The 23,142-nt window shown below is 36.9% G+C and overlaps 1 protein-coding gene across 1 annotated transcript in view; it reads right to left on the bottom strand.

The window, feature by feature from the left end:
• Positions 1 to 2,527: 2,527 nt before the first annotated feature.
• The window catches only part of LOC126470756 (galanin receptor 2a-like), a 184,212-nt gene continuing 163,597 nt past the window's right edge, over positions 2,528 to 23,142 (bottom strand). The window contains exons 5-6 of the mRNA XM_050098763.1: positions 15,244 to 15,358; positions 2,528 to 2,953 (exon numbers count right to left, since the gene is read on the bottom strand). Coding sequence (XP_049954720.1) covers positions 2,528 to 2,953; positions 15,244 to 15,358 — 541 coding nt within the window. The remainder of the gene's footprint in view (positions 2,954 to 15,243; positions 15,359 to 23,142) is intronic.

The raw sequence follows: 23,142 nt of genomic DNA, 5'->3' as shown, positions 1-23,142 counted from the left end.
TGGCTGTAAGAAATCATTATCATGAACACCAGATGTTTGTCCTGGAAGATTTCTTTTCTGTATTGTCCGATAATTTGTTAGGGCTGAAGGAGATTTGATGACAGATGTCTCCACTTCTTTTGTGATTGTTTTGGTCCTTTTTCAGTACCTTTCTGTCTTTCCTTCTTACTAAGAAAAGTATTCTAATTTACCACTCCATTGGAGCTAGTTGTGGCTAAATAAGGATTAGTTTTGGGAGCAGTTGAAACTGTAGTTACTTGTGTTGACATTAAACATTTGACGTTAAAACATTAGACAGTGTTATGTATAATGACTCTGTCTAAGGCAGCAGATAGCTATATAAAGTAATTGTGCTATAAAATAAAATGTTTCTCATCCAAGGTTATATAATGCTCTGAATAACAGGTGATTATGTATACAGAGGGCAAAAAACCCTGATACTGCGACTGGAAGATCAGAGTTTCAGGGGGCAGTGTTACCCTCAAGCAGCAAGCACTGTTTGACAGTGCTCTGCATGTACCTTCAAAAGAGGCAACACAACAAGCATGTTGTGCCTGAGAAAGAACAGCTGGATGGTGACTGGCCCCTACCATTCGACTAATTGAAACATCAATAGCAAAGCTATTTTAACTGAAATATAGTCTTGATGATTATGTGCCTAAAGTCCCTGTTAATGTGGCAAGTGTCATTTGTACATGCCTAAACTGCACCACAGTTACTGTTGCCAAAACTTTCAATTTTGATTTGTGTATGGCTGAAATCATCTTTAAAAGCCACTTTATAGGTTATTGATGTACTAGTGTTTGTATATGATGTTCATTTTCTGTGCATTGAGCCTATTATGACTGTCAGTGAAAGCATTCCTTTCTTTAATTTTAAATTCGTGAATATGTTGTAGGTTTTTGCATTCACAGGGCTCACTTACACTTATGAGCCAAATCGTTAATATTTTGGTTCATCAGTGTATTTATTTGTCAATGTGTGTCATACATTCATATTTTTTAAAGTGGACTATTTAATTTCACTAATGTATGTTCATTTATCAGAGTAACTGTTGTAGGGCACATGTAATTGACTTTAATTAACTTTCATTTATTTTAACATCAATTTGCTAATAACATCTTGTGTAATAATTATAGTATAAAAGTTCCAGTTTATCGATCATTTAATATTTTGACACCTGTGCAGCCCTGGTTATCAGATTTGCACAGTGCGCACATCAGTTGTACATATAGCATTTTATTTGTGGCAAATATACCAATTTGTGCTTTGTAACTATGAAAGACTTTTCCATTCAAATATTGGTAGATAAATTAAACTTATGAAGCAGAGCAACTTCTTTATTTTGGGATACTGATATATTAAATTTAATCTATTTGTCTGTAGATATTCTTCAGTGAATAGTTTCCCTTAAACTAAGATTGGGGTCAGTTTTTGATTAATTCTACAGCCTAGGGGCTCTCCGCTATGTGCTGTTGACATACATGTGGAACCTGCTGTTTGTATTTTAAATTGCAGGTACTGGATGATGGGAGCCATGTAGTCAGATTTTGTAGTGCCAACCAAAAAACTAAAAATTAAATAGTGACTGACACAGTTAATCATTTTTATTCATGTAAAGAAACTCTTGATTTCTGTAGGCTGAGAGGAACCTGGTAACGGCTGTGCGTCTTCCTTTTTGCTCAAATGCTGATCTTTCATGTTAAAGATGTTAGAAAACCAAGAAATATATCTGTATAATAAAAATCATAATATGTGATATGAGATACCAGTTGACAAGAAAGAAAAGAAGGAAGGGAAGGGGGGAGGGGGGGGAGAGGGAGGGGGGAGAGAGAGAGAGAGAGAGAGAGAGAGAGAGAGAGAGAGAGAGAGAGAGAGAGAGAGAGAGAGTGTTTTCATGGAGTACAGTTCATGCCTCAACCTGTAATTTAAAAAAAAAAAAAATCATTTCGGTGTATTTATTTAATCTTAACTGTAACACTTTACGGCAGACATATGACTGGTTTGTCAAATATTTTGTAAAAATTGCTCTGTGTTGACACATGTGATACACACAGTAGGAAACCATGAGTACAGGTTTAAATCTAGTACTTTTCACTGTTGTGAAATAATGATTGCCCATATTTTCCATAGCAATTACATCTTTTATACTCACATATAGCAACTACTATTGATCATTGAACATACTTTCAATAGGATCTTGCTGTGTGTGTAACATGTAAAATAAAAGAAAATGTTACACTAAAGTTGTTGTTGTAAAGCTTATTTTGTTACATTTCCTGCCGTGACATCTTTTTTGTATTTATAAAGATATTGAGAGAAAAGGAAGTTTTGTGTTTTTATTTTAGTCTCTTTCATAGAATAAAGAGGTTAAGCCCAAGAAATAAATCACCAGGAAGAAAAGAACACTGTAAAACTCCAAGGGGCATACACAGAACAAGAAACAAAATGTATTTAATGCACACTGTTCTGTCATTTTATTATAATTATAATAGCAATTACAGGGATTTTTTAAGCATAATTCTCATCAGACCACTGTACTGTTGACAGAATCTGTGTTTTCCATTTCAGTGTGTCTCGTGACATCAGCATTGTATGTGCTCGATGATGAGGACAGTGTGTATCGCGGTCTGATGCTTGTCTGTTGTGTGATTGTGCCATGATGCAATCTGCTGCTTCTGAAACTGCTGCTCCTGTGTCTGGACAAATTTCTTCTGCAGCCAAGAGTCTCAAACTGTCTTTTCAGTGAACGGCGGAAGTTTTTAGACATGAAAGAGTATATTACTGGATTAAAGCAAGCATGAATGACTGGCAGGATGTTGAACACAACCCTCATTGTGTACTCAGTTGGAGTAAAACTTTGTAGACCAATTTTAGTAAGCATGTTCATTATTATTCTAGGTCCCCAACATAGGAGGAAAAGTACTACTACCAAAATCAGCATTTTGATAACCTGGAAAAAAAGAAAATTAACATTTTAAATCCATACATCAGTGAAACTTTTCTTTACACTTGGAACTGGCTGTGGGAAAATACAATTCATTTTACCTGTCTATATTGTAAACTAGTTGTTATCAACATATATGTAATTCAAACTGGAAGTTATCAGGTTAGGGGAAAATGGAATAACATGCACACTACGATATTTAAATTTCACACACACACACACACACACACACACACACACACACACACACACACACACACACACACACACAAACTGATGAGAATGATACCACAAAATGACAAAGGCAAAGCGTATAACACCTACAGCTCAGCATAGAAAAAAATATGTAAAGAGTGAACTTCTACTATAGCCAACTGAAGGCCAGGACAGAAAGGAATGAAAGTCAAAACACACTCTTACAAATATGGAGAAGATTCGACAGAGGGAATAGGAAAATACTTGAAAGCAAAACAATAAAAAAAAATGCTGTGTAATTGAAAAGGCCATAGTATGTCAAGGTGCATAACTTGCACTGAATTCTGGTTGAAGGTTTTACTATATTGTTTGGACAATACTTTTATTATGAGCATTACTTTGTAGACCAAGAAAGACTGCTAGAATTGCCTTATAGTGTTGTTTAATGACATTTGTTCCATCTTTGCCCCTCTTATGTAATAAAGACCAACAAAAACATATAGAAACCATGACGTGTGTCAAAACTGTTGTCAAATTAACGTTAAACATCAGGTTCCATTTTCAGAAGTTTCTTTCCCATTTCCAGCAATTTCTTTTTTACTTGTGAAGGAAGAGGAAGAAATCACAAGTTGCAGAAAAGTTATTGGAGTTGACTATGAGAAAAGGATGTGAAGTTACAAGAGAACAACAATCTAAACAAAAATAGAGCACACTTGTTGAAAATAGAGGAGGAAAATGAAAAGCATAGGGTGAAATTATAAATAAAAAATAAGAAGCCTGACACAGGTGGAAAGAGAGGTACCTATCAAAGGTAAAGGTGAAGGAAAGGAGCAGGCAAAGAGGAAATTGACATTATGGGAACAAGATGCAAAATAACAAACATATGGTACTCTCAGAACAGCAGATCTCACAAAGTAAGAGATGGACATGGCAGAAACACACATTGTACAATGGAGACAGCAGGCAGAATGTAAAAGATCATCACAAGTTAAATCAAAACAGAGTATGAGAGACGAGTGTGTAATTTTTAATGAGTTTATGTCTGTCGGTTGTAAATACTTGCTGCAAGAGGGGAAGAGTCACCTTCACTATGTACAGGATAAAATTGTTATATTTTATGGCCAATTTCATTGTTACTTTTTGCCTGTTGGTATTATTTTCTGTCAGTGTTTTTTTTTTGCCTTCTTTGGCTTGCAGTATGTTCTTATTTTTGTCTTATTTCATTGTTTTCCAGTGTTATGTTGAAGATGTAAATATAATTAGCAATTACATTATATTTACTGACCTAATTTTTATTTAAAGAGAAATCATTTATATTAAACCCATTAAATCTAATCAGTTAAAGAAAAAAATAGTTTTGTAACCAGACACCACTAAAAATATTAAGAGAAAGCATTGCCGTAACTTGAAAGTTCTCTTCTGAGACATTATGCCAGCGATATGTGAGTACTTCACTGTAGTGTGAAACAGCCCCCCGCCCCCCCCCCCCCCCCCCCGAGTCTAAACTCGAACATAGAAGACAGAAACTGACTTCAGCATAACACCAGACATTTTGCGATGTCCACAAATCTTGCTGGCATAAAAATTTGCTTTTCCACTACATTGTGAAGGATATTGTATCCCTTTAGAATATCTTACACAGATGAGATCTGCCATTCTAGGTACACATAACAGACTCTTTGCAAAGTCAGCATTACTAGAGTTAACTATCTTCCCATAGTTGAAACAAGAACATAGAGCTGTGAACACAGACTTAATGAATGGATCTGTAGCCATAAAAGAAATTAGACTAATTCGAAAGTGCAATACAGGGCATTTCAGTATTTCCTTCACCTCTTTCTGAAGTATGCTTATTTCTTTCTGAATTATGCATATTTCTCAAAAGCTTACTAGTTTAATAGCAAAAAGTTATTTTTTGTACATTAATGAAGCAATCTTCGTGTTTAACTTATTAATACAGTTAATGTTTTATCCAGCTGCTATCAGCCAATCACAGAAAAAGATACAATTTCATTCAAACATTTTTATGGCAGTAAAACACAACACTGATTATTTATTTCAATATTTATACACTATTATTTTTACTGTTGATTGAATGAAGATTGTGGTAACAACATGATCCGTTGTGTAGGCTAGAACGTAAGTTAGGTTGAAAAGTATCAGATGCTATGTTGACTTAAGTGTTTGTAAAGCTATACTGCAGAATTCTGTGTTTTTCATGTTTATACTAGCGTACCATCAAACGGGGTGATTTTGGACACCGGGGCGAATTCAGACAGTATGGCTTATTTGCTCTTTGCCACTGCGTAGAAACAAAGAGTTACTTATTTTAACGTCTGTGCACCAGTTATTTTAAGCGCAAGATAGCATTTATCACTTCCCACAACTTTTCTTTTGTGTCAATTTTTTCCATAGGGGAATAATTGATGAACAGTCTCAGTGTTAAAAATTCATGCATTATCGTAAAGTGGAAACTTTCTATTGTTGCACCGAGCAGGAAGTTATTGTAACCATAATTCTTGATGCGCTCAGTAGCTAACAGCATTGAGACAATTTCTGTACAAGTTTGTCGAGTTTCTTGTGCAAGGTTATAAAATAATGATGGTTTTTGTAAAACTGTGTACTGTGTGGGGTGATTTTGGACAATGCCAAGAACGTATAAGAGCAGGAGAGGTGCTACAGTATGGTGTAATTATGATCCAGAACTTTTAGATAAAGATGTTCGTGATATTCAGAGTGGTAAATTATCATACAGAAAAGCTTCAGATTTGTATGGTATACCTAAATCAACACTAAAAAATTAAGTGCAAAAAGCACATCCGAAAAAAATGGGAGGACAGCCAATGCTAAATAAAGAAGAAGAAGAAGAAGAAAAGAAGAAGAAGAAATGTTGAAGCAAGGTATCTTGAGGGCTGCACATTGCCGATTTCCCTTCACTAAATAAGATATTAGATATTTAGTTAAAGGCTACCTTGATAAATCTGGCTGAAAAGAGAAGAAATTTCGTAATAATTTGCCAGGAGAAGAATGGGTGCATTTATTCCTCAAATGACAGTCAGAAGATCTTTCTGTTCACTTAAGCAAAAATATTAAACGAGCTGGTCCAGAACTTATCTGTAATACATAAAATTCATTATATCATTCTATATCACTTATTTGTAACAAAGGGCTACCTTAAAATGTGTAAAATGTCACCCAAATCAAATAAAATGCATGTAGAATTTTTAAAAAAGGCAGTAACTGTCCGAATTAGCCCTCTATATTCTGTAACTTCGGACAGAGATTTAAAAAACACGTGTCTGAAATCACCCCAATCCATGGGGTGACTACTTTATTTAGCTGCCTCAGGTAAATATACCTACACATACACTTTCTGGTTCTGGGATATTTTATTCGTTACACTTATACCCTACCACTTCCATAACAATCAATTTAATCTAACAATATATACAAAAGTTACAATCAAAATAACGACAAAACTGTCCGAAATCACCCTGTTTGGCGGTACTACCAAAGTATCTAGTTTGATTGATGCATCAAATTAAAGAACTCTCAAAATATCACCTCAGCAACTAAAACTGCTACAGGAATATAGTCTGCATGACAACATATCTAGAGCGATAGTTCTTTATTTGGGAAATCAACTGTTGTTTTAAAATTATATGCAATTTTCAAATTTGAGAAGAAAGATAAAATCCAATTTCACCATTCAGTAATTATCATTTACCAATGTTCGTGAACTCCCATCCTCAGATTTACAACATTTTTATGTAGGAACAGGAAAAATGTCAAATTTAGTGACAATTTATAAAAACCACCACTTTTGCATTGCATTGTTAAAATTCAAAAAGTTCACATTATTTTCTTCTGCTTTGTCATTTCTGCAGGATTTTCATATCCCTAGACTAATCAGATGAAATCAACATTCCTTGCAGATGTATCAGCAAAAGACATCATTTAACGGGATACTGTATGTCGTTGGTACAGATAGTTGTTCTGCAGCTATTCATTATAAATCAGCCTGCAGAGAGACCTCTTTGATATTTAATATAACCTGCAACTACATTTCCTTCAGTATTCTCAAACAGTATTATAAAATAACAGACAACAATCAGCAATGATGACACTAAAGCTGCAAGCATGACACCAAATTGATTGTTTACAAAGCTGGAAAAACTTACACTGTTTACCTTAACACTGCTGACTTGGACTAATTCTGACCGAGGATGACCAGTCAAAATAAAAGTGAACAAATAGTACTGAGTATATGTTGTAGCCTTATAGTCTGCTGTGATTAGGTGACAGATTTGTCTGCATTATGTTTTGTATGAGCTGAATAAGGGATACGAATGCAAAGGATGAAATGAAATTATCATGGAGCATTTACATATCAGTTTTCAGAGTCGTTTAAAGCACTTTTGTGCTTAATGAACTGTAGAACCTATGGCTTTTCTACTGCAACAATAGAGCATATCTTATTCTTAATAATTAGGTGTAAATAGAACCTCTCAGTAGAGACAGGTTCGAGAGTTTTTGTTAGAGGCTGAGCAGCAGTGGCATAAATCAACAGTGTAAGTTATATATCTGTCGACATCCACAAATTGTCACAACTGCTGTGATCACATTGCTGAGATTTCTCCAAAAATGTACAAATTTTGTATCATTGTTCAATATTTAATCCTCAGTGGCTGATGTTGGAAAAGATACGCTAAAAAATATAGATAAGTAATAGTTCTACGGGGTGTGAAAAGATAAATTTTCAGCAGACACTTTGTGTATGAAAAGGAAAGGTAACCACGTGCCCTGAAGAAGTAACTGAAAAACAATGCTGTACTTGAGTATTTCCACTCCCTTATTTTTTTCCCATACCTGAGTTGTCAAACTCAACACAATAACACCTGATATAGCAATCTTACTGTGATAAAGAACATGAAATTAATGCATGAGTTATATGTCAAAATATCATGAGGCTAAGAGTTTGCTGTACAAGAATTAAATATTCCAACAACAACAGCCTTCATTCACCTGCAAACGATTTTGGCAGAATATGTATGCTTTAAGATCAGCTTTGAAGCTTCTCCAAGAAGGAAAAAGAATGGAGCACAAGCTGGATCTATAAAATGCTGAAAAGATCAGCCTATAAATCCTCCCCCCCTTTTTTTTTTACTAGCTTTGTGGGTGCTCTGAAGAACAACACTAGTTTGTAAGCTGTCTACATTATACAGTGAGCTGTTATCTCTGTTCATTCCACTGTTTGTATTCCACTCAGTATTTTCCAAGAAATATCAATGTTGACATGAGATTACCAATGTGCAATGTGCTTTACCAGCCATGACAAACTGTGAAAGCTGGATGAAGAGTGATCTGTCCCAAACTGTGATGGCATTACATTAAGAGAGTGTGCTTTATTTCAAATTTCCTCACCATTTACAATAATTTGAAAAACTCAAGAATATCCCATTTATCCAATAAACAACAAATGTTGTTACAAGAAAATGGGCCTTTATCTTCTCTAAAGTTTCATATATTTTAAATATGTAGGCAAAAGTAATGGTTTGTGATGGAATATGGAAAATACATTTTAGATGAGGACATTAAACTTGTTGAACCCATTAGTATTTGAGATTAGTAGGTGCTGTGTTGGTGGCAGATTTCACCCTCTTTCTTCTCTTACCATCTTCCAACACATATGTGACACCACACTACACTTACACCCATTACAGTCACCTATTCTATTCTTAACAATTACACTTAACAAACACACACTGCATGCAATTCGTGAAGGAAAGGTGCCTATGGGTGCAAAGGATAGAATATACTTTTCCAGTTCAGGTGGCTGAACCTAACCTTTGGGATTTCACAGCTAGTTGTATCATACAACTTTACTTTTGTTGCACAATGGTTTGACAGTGATGTAGTAAACATAACACTTCTTGAAACTGACCATTCAACCAAAAAGTTAATCATGAATCATATTGCACCTGGTGTTGGTATTCAGCAGCTATTCTTAATTGTTAGTGAGACACTATGAGAGCAATGTGACAACTTTTTGGCCTGGCAGTGTAATACAGTAGTTGTTAGATAAAAAATGCACTTATGTTTCAACATCGTCCTCTTATGGCAGTGCACTTTACTTTTCCAATTAGGAGAGTCCACCCCTGAAGATTTATTTTGGAGGGTGTGTAAAATAGCCACTAATGGTTCTCATAGTCTCTTCATTTGACTTGAAACATTTTTTCAGCCACAAATTTCCTTAAATGTGAAAATACAAGGGCTATTCAGAAAGTAACTTGGTTTTTAGAATTAAAAAAAAAAGAAAAAAGAAATGAAACTTATTTTATTACTTACATTTGAAATGCACATTGTTCAGTTATTTCTCAACATAATTTCCGTACAAATTAATGCACTTATCATAATGATACACCAACTTGTTAATACCATCATTGTAGAATGTTGCCACCTGAGACTTCAACTCTGTTTGGACACCTTTGTACAGTTTCTTGTCATCATCGAAGCCCTGTGTCGCAGGCCAGGTCTTCATGTGTGGAAACAAGTGGAAATTGTTCACAGTAAGTTCCAGAATGTGCAGTGGACGACTAAAATGCTCCCAACCAAAGCCATTCGAGATCCTTTGAGTCTAAATCACTGTGTGAGGTCATGTATTGTCATGAATGAAAAAAAACCTTGGAATGTAACTTTCCTTGATGTTTTGATTTATATCACTCTCCTCGATTTCTTTAATGTTTCACATGTGCAAATATTATCACTGATTTTCTCCACCAGTTCAGCACTGACAATTCTGGGCCACTTCACACTTTCTCCTGAAGATTAGTATGGCTGGCCATTGTTAAATGTGATGCACTATTGTCTCACTTCAGCTTCACTCAGTTCATCATTTCCATACATTATACAAACTTCCTGACAAATCTCAATTGGCCTCAGTTTTTTGGAGAACAAAAACGCGTGTGTGCGCGCGCGCAGTTCATGGACTGGTCTTTGTAAATCATCTTCTGACTATGTTGTGATTACTTGGTCATCTACAGCAAATAAGTCCACCTTTGGTACTGCTCTGTATTAGATTTCAGAGCCAAGACTTTCTTTACAGTTACAAATAACAATTTATATGTAAAACTTAAACAACAGTGCAGATGATAAAAGACATGTTTATCTGAAGTATTGGTTTACAATTATTTGCTTTTTTCCCACATTACCTCCGCTTTACTGTTTCTCTTGGGCCAGAGATTTCTAACAGCATTTAACATATGGGCTGGAACTCCTTTCTCTTTCATAATTTCCAATAGTTTTTGTCTACTGACTCCAAGAAAAGTTTTAGCATGCCATAATTTTTGACTGTTAGCAATGTAGGTTTGTTGAATTCTTTTTGTTTTCCAGTTAACTAGATTATGTTATAGACTCAATATGTATAGGCTCTTCCTCGTAAAAACTATGTTGGTTGTTTAATAGCATAAGGGAGGCTGTTTGATAATACTTCATATATCATCATCATGATGGACAAAATGCTATAATGGTGCCTTAATTGATATAACATGGTGTCTCCTTAGTCTTTAAAAATGTGGGGCTAAAATCATACCACTTGGTGTAGAGTAAAAGTTGTTAAAATATCTAGGGTATAGATTGATGATTTTGACTAGGAGAACTTCATTTGTACTGAGGCACAGTATCATGTATCAGATATTAAATTGCCAATTACTCTACTCATACCATCCCCATCATGTGTAGGACTTCAACAATGCAGAATTGCCTTCCAACTGCATTTCTGCTCTGCCACAATTTATTATTAAACATAATTATCTTCTTTTAAAGAACAGATTCAGCTGAGATGGGATTTTTAATTCCATAACTGATATGTTTGGACTTACTGTAATGTTTATAATGCACACTTCACAATATCAGCAGTACATGTTACTGAGTATCCGTGTGAGATTACTCTCTCACTGTGTAAATGGACCTTAATTCTTGCTACATAGATTAACATTTATGAAGTATCTTAACTTGTAGCAAAGTGTTCTTCCTGATCTTTTATAAGATGTCTCATTTTAACTGTGGCTGAAAATTTGGTTAATACACTAGTGCATAGTCCTAGATCGCTGGGCTTATTCCATGGATTCCTGCATTTTTGGTCATGTAAAATACCTCATGCACATGGCTCACATTACAACACTGGAAAATTGGGAATGTTGCTTTGAAGGATAAACTGATGGAAAACACAGGAGAGCAACAGAAGATTCACAGATTATTGCAGAGACATGCTATATAATATATGGACACAAGAACAGCATTCTGAACACTTTTTTCTGTAACATTGTGTTGATGAATTGATTACAAGTTTCTATGGAACTCAGAAATAGGTGTCACTATTTCAAAATTGGATAATTTGTGGAACCATTGTTTGTTTATGTGTCTCCTTTTCACTTTCCTATAATTAACAATTATTTATGAAGCAAATGCATGAAAATAGATTAAGGAAAGGCAAACCTACATTTCTAGCATTTGTAGACTTAGAGAAAGCTTTTGACAATGTTGACTGGAATACTCTCTTTCAAATTCTGAAGGTGGCAGGGGTAAAATACAAAGAGTGAAAGGCTATTTACAATTTGTATAGAAACCAGATGGCAGTTATAAGAGTTAAGGGGCATGAAAGGGAAGTAGTGGTTGGGAAGGGAGTGAGACAGGGTTGTAGCCTATCCCCGATGTTATTCAGTCTGTATATCGAGCAAGCAGTAAGGGAAACAAAAGAAAAATTCAGAGTAGGAATTAAAATCCATGGAGAAGAAATAAAAACTTTGAGGTTCGCCGATGACATTGTAATTCTGTCAGAGACAGCAAAGGACCTGGAAGAGCAGCTGAACGGGGTGGACATGGTCTTGAAAGGAGGATATAAGATGAACATCAACAAAAGCAAAACAAGAATAATGGAATGTAGTCAAATTAAATTGGGTGATACTGTGGGAATTAGATTAGGAAATGAGACACTTAAAGGAGTAAATGAGTATTGCTATTTGGAGAGCAAAATAACTGATGATGGTCGAAGTAGAGAGGATATAAAAAGTAGACTGGCAATGGCAAGGAAAACGTTTCTGAAGAAGAGAAATTTGTTAACATCGAGTATAGATTTAAGTGTCAGGAAGTCGGTTCTGAAAGTATTTGTATGGAGTGTAACCATGTATGGAAGGGAAATGTGGACAATAAATAGTTTAGGCAAGAAGAGAATAGAAGTTTTCGAAATGTGGTGCTACAGGAGAATGCTGAAGATTAGATGGGTAGACCACATAACTAATGAAGAGGTATTGAATAGAATTGTAGAGAAGAGAAATTTCTGGCACAACTTGACTAGAAGAAGGGATCGGTTGGTAGGGCATATTCTGAGGCATCGAGGGATCACCAATTTAGTATTAGAGGGCAGCATGGAGGGCAAAAATCGTAGAGGGAGACCAAGAGATGAATAGACTAAACAGATTCTTAAAGATGTAGGTTGCAGTAGTTACTGGGAGATGAAGAAGCTTGCACAGGATAGGTGGCATGGAGAGCTGCATCAAACCAGTCTCTGCACTGAAGACCACAACAACAACATGCTATAAGAATTGTTCTAAGAAGTGTCCTGATAGAAGTTTGACTTCTGATGACAAGGGCCAGAAGTGTTCAAAAAAGCTTGAACTATAATATTAAACTAATCTGGCATCTCAGTGTTTTCTAGTTTTAGTGTTTTGTAGATGTCTGTAACAGAGAGTTTTTTCATATGAATATGTCTTCATATTTCTATAACTGAGCGTCACTTACTTAATGTATCTTATATAATACATATCTCTAAAATTGAATTAAATCACATATCATATTTTCCTTTAACAACAAAGAAGGAAGTTTGTATCATAAGTAATTTTTATAAGTATTTTTCTTCCATTCAAGTTGCTGAAATATTTATTTTGGGCACAAACAAGAAACAATTGTGCATTGATGTACACATGTTGGGACAACCGTCAATTGCAGCCAGACTCACTGCCATCAGCTATTTTAAACCAGCAAACCTAAAGTGGCTCTAAATGTTTACTAAGTCATTAAAAGAGGTTGCAAGAACCAGTTTGCAGTGACAGAAAGACTTGCCAGCATAATAACTGTAGAGAGGATCTCCTGACCAATTATGCCATATGATCATCTCAATGTAAAATGAAAACTATTTTGTGGCAAAAATTTCCCTTGTGCTCAATTTGTGTTTGGAAGAAGTGTGTCAATGTCGTATAATATGAGGATAACTATTCCTTATACTGAAATCAAACTGAAGATTTGACGAGTGTTTTGTTTCAGTGCCATAAGATAGACCAACCATTACTTGTGTTATGTCTTTTATTGAGCATCATAATAGATTTTACACGAGGAGAAAAACTTAGTGTTGATTGTTTCGAAGTCATAATATGTTTAAATTCTTCAGAATTCACAATACACCATACTTATTTTGGTACTTAATTACTGCATGTACGAGGGCAGTTCAATAAGTAATGCAACACATTTTTTTTCTGAAACAGGGGTTGTTTTATTCAGCATTGAAATACACCAGGTTATTCCCCAATCTTTTAGCTACACAACACTATTTTTCAACATAATCTCCATTCAATGCTACGGCCTTACGCCACCTTGAAATGAGGGCCTGTATGCCTGCACGGTACCATTCCACTGGTCGATGTCGGAGCCAACGTCGTACTGCATCAATAACTTCTTCATCATCCGCATAGTGCCTCCCACGGATTGCGTCCTTCATTGGGCCAAACATATGGAAATCCGATGGTGCGAGATCGGGGCTGTAGGGTGCATGAGGAAGAACAGTCCACTGAAGTTTTGTGAGCTCCTCTCGGGTGCGAAGACTTGTGTGAGGTCTTGCGTTGTCATGAAGAAGGAGAAGTTCGTTCAGATTTTTGTGCCTACGAACACGCTGAAGTCGTTTCTTCAATTTCTGAAGAGTAGCACAATACACTTCAGAGTTGATCGTTTGACCATGGGGAAGGACATAGAACAGAATAACCCCTTCAGCGTCCCAGAAGACTGTAACCATGACTTTACCGGCTGAGGGTATGGCTTTAAACATTTTCTTGGTAGGGGAGTGGGTGTGGCGCCACTCCATTGATTGCCGTTTTGTTTCAGGTTCGAAGTGATGAACCCATGTTTCATCACCTGTAACAATCTTTGACAAGAAATTGTCACCCTCAGCCACATGACGAGCAAGCAATTCCGCACAGATGGTTCTCCTTTGCTCTTTACGGTGTTCGGTTAGACAACGAGGGACTCAGCGGGAACAAACCTTTGAATATCCCAACTGGTGAACAATTGTGACAGCACTACCAACAGAGATGTCAAGTTGAGCACTGAGTTGTTTGATGGTGATCCGTCGATCATCTCGAACGAGTGTGTTCGCACGCTCCGCCATTGCAGGAGTCACAGCTGTGCACGGCCGGCCCGCACGCGGGAGATCAGACAGTCTTGCTTGACCTTGCGGCGATGATGACACACGCTTTGCCCAACGACTCACCATGCTTTTGTCCACTGCCAGATCACCGTAGACATTCTGCAAGCGCCTATGAATATCTGAGATGCCCTAGTTTTCCGCCAAAAGAAACTCGATCACTGCCCGTTGTTTGCAACGCACATCCGTTACAGACGCCATTTTAACAGCTCTGTACAGCGCTGCCACCTGCCGGAAGTCAATGAAACTATACGAGATGAAGCAGGAATGTTTGAAAATATTCCACAAGAAATTTCCGGTTTTTTCAACCAAAATTGGTCGAGAAAAAAAGTGTGTTGCATTACTTATTGAACTGCCCTCGTACATATAATTATGCAGAGAAATAAATTATCTCCACTTATAAAATTAAGTAAATGTTTATAAACTGACTGGACAAGTCTATACATCAGAATTAGAGATCAGTAACTAAAAAATCTGTGTTCACCTGAATTAAGTTTCAATGTCTTCTACTTTTTAATGATGTTTAATTGCATATGTTGAATTTTATGCAATGTATCTCTTGCCTCCAAGCCATGCACTAGAGAATTTTGTGAGTACTCAATCAGTGGTAGCATTTAGTTGACTGATGTACCTGCTTCCTTGTGGCGCGTGCTGTGTCAGCCCTGTTTCGTCTTCTAGTCACTGTGTGTCTGCTGCTTTGTGAGGCTGTCAATGTGTTCTCTTGACGGCTGGAAATTCTGTTTGTGCTGAAAAGTACAATCTTTTATTGAGTATGTTTATAATAGTTTTTTAAATAGATGACCTCTACATATCATGCTCACAGAGTATAGATGAAAATAATTTAGAATAAAAAATAAAGACACACTGTTTTAACCCTAAATACAAGAGTGACACTTTAACTTAACATACTTTCATACTTTTCCTAAAAAACTGAGCAGAATGGTCTCCTGATTAAAAAAATTGCACCTTTAAACAAAGTTAACTCAACATACGCATCTATGATTGAAATGTAATTCTATTTATATTATGTGCAATGTCTTTGTTTCTTGTGGATTAAATGTTTTCAGTCATTTTACACAAACAAGTCACGATGAGACTGAACGGCTAGCCAGCACTTTCCATCAGGAGTTTAAATTAACCATATGGCTGTGGAGCATCAGTGATTGCAAGTTATTACAAAACCATTTCATTTTCAGTCATAATCCCAAGCATGTTCAACAGCTATTACCAATTTTTATGGTAATGTCATCTTCAAATAATCAGCTGTACTGAGGGGCATATTATCACTGCTATATGTTGAAATACTAAATAAACAAAGACCTGTAAGACAAGCATAGTGAAATCTGTCTGGCTACATTGTCCTCAGTAATGTTGCACAGCTTAACATGCAGCTGTTGGTCAGCTTCTGGTATGGCGAAACTTGGTGTGTATCTCCTTCCATAAAACTACACAGAATAGCTGCAGTTTTCTAGTGTTATTTTTATTTATACAATTATTTGCTTAACAACTACTTTTTAATGATAACGACATGAAAGAACTACACCACAACAGTCAATATCAGCAGTTTGCAACAGATCAGTGTTGGCAATCCAGAATTGGCATTGCTTGTACGTTGTTGATGATTCTAGGCTTTCACATTTTGGATTACTCTCAATTTGCCATTTCGGATGTGTGTACATTTTTTCCCATCATCCACTTGGTCCTTTTGGCCACTTGCCAGAAACTGACTCGTGGCATTCCCTCACCTGGGTAGTGTGTTACTAAAGTGGTGAAGAGGCTGATTCTTGCATGTGCATAAATTCATAACAATGGATCAAAAGTTTCTGGAGCCTTTGGCAGCATAAAACAATGCTACAGGCACAACAGCAGGAACATATGAAACTGCAACAGCTGTCAACTACTACAGCAGGAGCAGATGCAAGAGCTGTCAAGCGAGATGTAGAGCTGGTCCAAAATGCCAGCATGCAGCCAGTGGGGCGAACATCTGCAAGCAGCCATCACCCCTGTCTCCGCAGTTTTCTATGTCTCACGGCACTGTAGAGAGGTGGAAAAACTACTTGTGTAGATTTATGCTGTATTCGAGGTAAGAAACATGTCAGATCCCGCAGTCCTGAGTGCTTTGTTACTTAGCAGTAGTAACAGTTTGCACAAGATTGTGCAAAAGTATGGACCCTCCCTTTCTGTATCTACAGCAGATCACAAGATGCTACCCCACCTCAACATTGGATTCACTCCCATAGCCATTTAAGTCTTGTCCAAACTGTTGGCTTCATCATGGGCATTGCCAGTGTCCACTTTTCTTGCATGTCTCAAGTGAGGGCTCTTAGCAGCACTGTGCCAGGACAGGACAACGGAGTGATGAGTCAACATGCTGGTGTTTGCCACTACATTCTGGGTGCAGTACCTGACCAAGCATCAGTGCTTGCTTTAACCCTTGTGTTGGCAGAACCCGGCCGAGCACCTAATAACCTCTTGTTTGAATTAAATACCAGTGGTGTTACAACACAGTTCTAAGTTCACACAGAGGAAGTAATTCCTTTGGTTAACTGGGAAACCTATCAGAGTTTGGGCTCCATCTGTCTGCAGATGCCGCAGTGGCAGGTTATTTGATATAGCCAGCAAAAGATTCCTTTGAGAGGACAAACTGCTGTGTGGGCAGAATACTAGGATATGGAATGGCACATCACCTTGTTGATCATAACTTCACTGCCAGCTGTAAACATTTTTGGTTTAGATGCATTCACTGCATTCAGTTTTTGAGTACTGGATGATGTGAAGCTGGCATCAAGCTCAATACAATTCTAGATTTTAGAACCATTATCACAAAATTATCAGCAGTTATTCCGATCAACGTTGGGTATGGCTGAAGAGTTTAACGTTCATATGTCACTCATGCAGTCCACTGTACCTATGCTGGAAGCCATAAAGGCCAAATTATCCACATTACAGGTGTGTGGAGCAATTACACCAGTCTTCGATAGTTCTTGGTGACACTCATGGCCATTATAAAGAAAGAGAACAGGTTCATCAGAATTTTCAGTGATTTTAAGACCATGATTAATGCACAAAGTTGGATCGACATTTCCCCAGTTCCTTGACCAGGACCTTGTTAGAAAGTTAGCAGGGGCACAATATTTTACGTAGACTGATTTGAAGGATGCATACTTGCAGCTACCTCTAGATGCAGATACATGAGAAGCCTTGGTAAAAAAAAGCATTTTAGAATGTTTCATTACAAGAGACAACGTTTTGGGGGTTGCCTCAGCAACAGTAAGTTTCCGAAGATACACACAGCAACTAACTCAAGGTATTCCAAAGTGCATAAACTATTTAAATGACATTTAGGTGACTGGTGCTACCATGAATGAACTCACGTAAAACTTGTAAACATTGTTTTAGCAGCTGTTAGAGAACAGACTGAATTGTAACCTGGAGTAATGCAAGATCCTGTGCAGTATTGGGGCATATGTTAAGCAGCAAAGGGATCATGCTGATGACAGAGCATATCAATGCTATTGAGAAACTGGTGGGTCAAAAATCTGGAAGAAATTGCAGTCTTTTCTGGTGAAAGTGATCTGCTACACAAAGTTCATTCCCCAGGCAACTCACCTTACACATCCAGTGACCTTGTAAGGGTAGAGATGTAAATGTGGCATTTGACGGATTGAATCTACCCCTATACTTTATGCTACAGCACAGTGTACCTCTTTGCTACAGTGCAGTGGCATCACTGATAGGGTGCCCCATAGTTCTGGAAGGTACAAGCTCGTTCTAGAGAATGGCTGGCGGTAGGCAGTCAGTTGCACTCGAGCCATACTTGTAGCCTTCATGTGAGCAGGATGTGAATATGTATGAGAGCACCATAATGAGAACTGTGTTAAAAATATTAATTCGTCAATTATGAAATATTTAATTTGGAAAAGAAGACTGCACAGAAAAAGAATGTCAATGACTAACACATTTGATATTATGAATGAGGAGGATATGCAAGTGTAGTGCAAGTGCAGTTAGAAACCATGTGAAATTGATTTGCAATCAAGAAACAAATAAAATCAAGTGCTTCATACCAGTGTGTTATCTAATTGACAACATCAATCACTTTCCTAACTTTTTTATGGGATTGTTTCGCATTAGTTTGAATGAAGTAGATAGGACATGTGTTGTAATTTACACAGTAGAGACTCTAAATACAGTTGCATGTACTTTGAGAGTATGTTTGCCACTCAAAAAACTAGTTGTATAGATGTTTGATAGCCTTGAAAATGTCAAGCAGCCGGAGTGAAACATTGAAAGCAAACTGAGATACATATAGGGGGCAGCTTACATGTAACAACACATGACAACACGGACTGCATGATTCTCAGATGTGCTCATAAGAAGAACAAAGGAAGGAACAATTTTCTAAACATTTAGGATATGACAGAAGAGCTGCTACAAGAAAGAAGAAGAAGCCAGGCTACCTGATGATTAGCAGATCAAGCAGATGCCACATCACAAAAATCAGCAGCTAGCAGTACAGTGGCCAACAGCAGCAGCAGAAGTACAAAACAAGTTGCAAGTTGCTGTAAGCCATTAAGCAAAAAATGATGCAGTAGAAATTGATAAATAGTGTGACAAAAAGTAATCAGTGACAGGTGCTGTATAGGCTATGAAGTATGTGTGTGACAAAACAGCGAAATTTTAGAACAGTGAATATTGGTAAATTTGGGATCAGATACAGAAAAGTAGCAGTAAATTTCAAATAATGTAAAATGAGCCAACATTGCATGTAGAGGAAATCAAACAGGAGAGTGTTTCAGAGGAGGCAAATATCAGTCAAATGTAGAGCAACAGGAAAACTGGTTACGAGGGAGTGAAATGAAACAAGAAAATGAATCCGATGGGGAGGAAAATCTGTTAATTAACTCAAAAAAATTATTCTTTGAAGATAGCATGGAGTGGGAAAGTGCAGGAATTCAGGCCACACCCCAAGCAGTTGGCACAAAAGCCATGATCACACCCAAAATGGAAAATTGAGAAGCTATGGAGGCAAGCAAAGATAGTTAGTACAACATTTTCGAAGAAACCCCAGAGCTAAGGGGAGGAACTGGATTTGATTTACAACTAATGATGAAGGCAGTCAAGGAATTAGATGAAAAAATAGATAAGTGAGTAAAAGAAATGTAATGGTCACTAAACAGAAAAATAATTAAGCAAATAGAAGAAATTAAAAGTCAAACAAGGAAATTAAATCATTAATATTAAGCAAACTCAAATCAGACATTAAAGCACTTGAAGAAGATCAGGGAAAACAATTTGTGATTCACAAGTTTTGAGGCAAGATTTAAAGCATGGGAGGAAAAGATGGATAATGAATTAAAATGAAAGGGAAGGAAGAACATGAAAAAGTAAACAATGAAATAAAATCACAATTCAGAAAACAGGCAATAGTAGTTAAACAAATAAAAGAACAACAAAAACAGATGCAGGATAACATAACACTAGAGATAAACACAATAGGGGTTTTGGCAAATATGATCGCACAAGGATGAGAAGAAACTAATAAATGAGTAGAAGAGGTTGAGAAGATGGTGAAGGTCACAGTGGAGATGATAGCGGAAATGTAGAAAGTACAAAAAAATATTGAGCAAAAGATCAAGCCGGTTGTAACTGAGAAACTAATTAGTGAAATAAAACATTAAGTGCCTAAACTGCAGTAGTGACCGTCAAGTGGAGTTCATAAACAATTGTAAGTTCAGTAAATTCCACCACAAAGGCAAGTTACACCCTACTGCATTTATAAGGAATTTCCAGAGATCATTACCAAAATTACTGGATAAAGAACTAAAATTGCTTACATCAGAAATCAGATAGAGGGTGAAGCATATGACTGTGGCATATGGTTAGATATGGAACATTTAACCTATGCAGAATTTAAGAAGCTGCTCCTAAAAAAGTATTGGCCCAAGAACAAACAGGATGACATATTAATCTTTATATGGAAATTTCCATATTAAGAGAATGAGCAAGAACTTACAGTGAGTTCTTTGAAAAGGAATTAGAGAGGAATCAGATGAGAAAAATGTGGTGCAATTGGGGTGATACAAAGGCTGCCACGTGAAGTATGTAGTCATTTAATAGTAACCATTACTGACTCCGTGGGCCAGGCCAGGGTTATATTTGAGCAATTAGAGTGTGCAGATAGGCTGCCACAAGTGAACACAGACCATTCCAGTAGTGCAGCCCCACATCATGGGACATGCTACTAACAGTAGTGGCAGACTGAACAGAGTGTTGTATTCTGCCAGCTCGTCTAATATAGGGTGCCTAGGAAAGCTGATTTCTAGGATCACTAGATAACAATTCAAGCAAATCATATTAATGGACTTTATTACAAAAGGAAATGATTAAAATGATTACAATAATTAACTTTGTGAGATACTGACATGTTTTAAGCAAGGGGCAATAGAAAAACACAAGCAAGCTCTTCAGCAAATACAATTCCAATACAAGCAAAACAATACATTTCATAAGTCACTGCTGTAGCATTAATAGGATGGCTTGTCTTCAACTCAAGCTACAGCCAGACAGAGCGGTACTTATATTCTCTTGGCCTAGATGCCGCTTATGTCTTGCTGATGTCCTAGAGAGGGGTCTGTCAGTGTGCTATTGGCTGATGTCGTCTCACAGCCCTCTCTGCTCTTCCTTTCTTGATTGTTGTGTTGGCACTTGACATTACGCCGGAACACAGAGAAATGGTAGAGGCCAAGAACATGGTAGTTATGCTTTCAGATCTCATGATGATCAAAGGACAGGTAGAAGAGAGGAAGAAAGGTGCAGCTTGCACAAAGATAGCTGCAGTGGATGGGGGCAGGGAAGTGGAGCAGAACCTTCTGAGAATGGAGGAACGGAAAACATGTAGGTGTTTCAGGAGTGGCCCGACCTGAAGTATACATGGCAGGGCCTGTAAACGCAGACAATGAAGAAATAAATATTTATGCCATAAAGGCTGAACATCTAAATGATGAACTAGAAGACCCACTAGAGGAAACAGTAAAAGATAAGGTGATAATTACTCCAATAATTGAAGTTAAAATACATGGGTGTGCAACTAGGTCTGTAGTCAATTTGGGAAACCAGCTGCATGATATAGCTAACAACATATATAATGAGCTACTGAAATCAGGAAACAACATATGGAGTTTACAATAAAAGAAGCTGTTGATGGATACGGGAAAGTGGTGAATTGTCAAGTAATGGTGGAGGTTGAGACTGAAGGAGACATATAGAGAATGGATGTGGTAGTCATGCCTAATTTGCAAGAAGTCATTATAGAGTCAGACTGGTTGATGGAGCACAAAGTAGAAATAAGTAGAGAAAATAAGGCGAGACTTTATGATGGAGAAAAAGAGAAGATAAGTTTCAATGACAAAATTACACTAGATAGAGTACTAGATTTTTCCCACGTTGCTAAGTAGCAACCTGTGAAGATGTAATGGAAGAGGAAAATTTAGTAATCCGCATCTGTCAGTACAAATGATGCAAGTGAGCTCACATGGGAAGAAGTCAGCAAAAAAATACATGGAATTAAGAATATTGATAAAAGAGCAGCTGAACGGCTATCCAAATTAATCAGAAGATACAGAAAAGTTTTTGGAAACAGATCCTGAATAATAAAAGGCTCAGCATATCATATAAAATTAAAGCTGCATAAGCCATATTTTAAGCCATCTTATCCAATACTACATGCAAGAAAAGAAGTAGTAGAGAGGAAACTGCAGTAGATCCTAACAAATGAAGTAATAGAGAGATCTGAAAGTCAATACAACAGCCTATTAGTTACTGTGGCTAAGAAGAGGGAGTGTAAGGCTTGTGTTGGGTGCATGACAAGCAAACAAGGTATCTGAACCAGAAAAGAAACAATCAAAGAACATAGACAAACTGTTGCAGAAATTTAAACGAGCAAAGATGTTTACAAATCTGGATTTGATGTCTGAATACCATCAAATACTGCTAGACCCAGAGTCAAGGCCATTTACAGCATTTTCGTACAAGGGAAGATATTATCAATATAGAGTGCTGCGTTTTGGACTGAACATATCCCTGTCTGATTTTATTACAATGCTAGACCAAATGCTAGGAGAAGATTTGCTGAAGAAAATTATGATATATTTAGATGACATGTTTGTAGCCAGTGAAATGTGGGAGGAAGACTTAAGGACTCTGGAGGAAATGTTAGAAAGTTGTGAATGTGCAGGTGCCATCCTTAATTTTCAGAAGTCAGAATTCAGAAGACTGGAAATACCTTTCATGGGACATATTATTGGGCCAGAAGGAATAAATCCACGACCCAGAGAAGCTGACAGCAATAAGAAATTTTCAGATACCGATAAACAGGAAGCAGGTGATAAGTTTTATTGGTCTCTGTGGATTCTACTGTTGATTCATTGGTGAGCAAACATTAAATAGCAAAGCACTGCATAGATGGCTGAAGAAAAGCAATGCATTGTCATGGACAGAGGAGGGTACTGCGGATTTTGCAAAAATAAAA

The sequence above is a fragment of the Schistocerca serialis genome, chromosome 3, assembly GCF_023864345.2.
Source record: "Schistocerca serialis cubense isolate TAMUIC-IGC-003099 chromosome 3, iqSchSeri2.2, whole genome shotgun sequence".
Taxonomy (NCBI): Eukaryota; Metazoa; Arthropoda; class Insecta; order Orthoptera; family Acrididae; genus Schistocerca; species Schistocerca serialis.
This window is presented reverse-complemented; position numbering and strand designations above follow the sequence as displayed.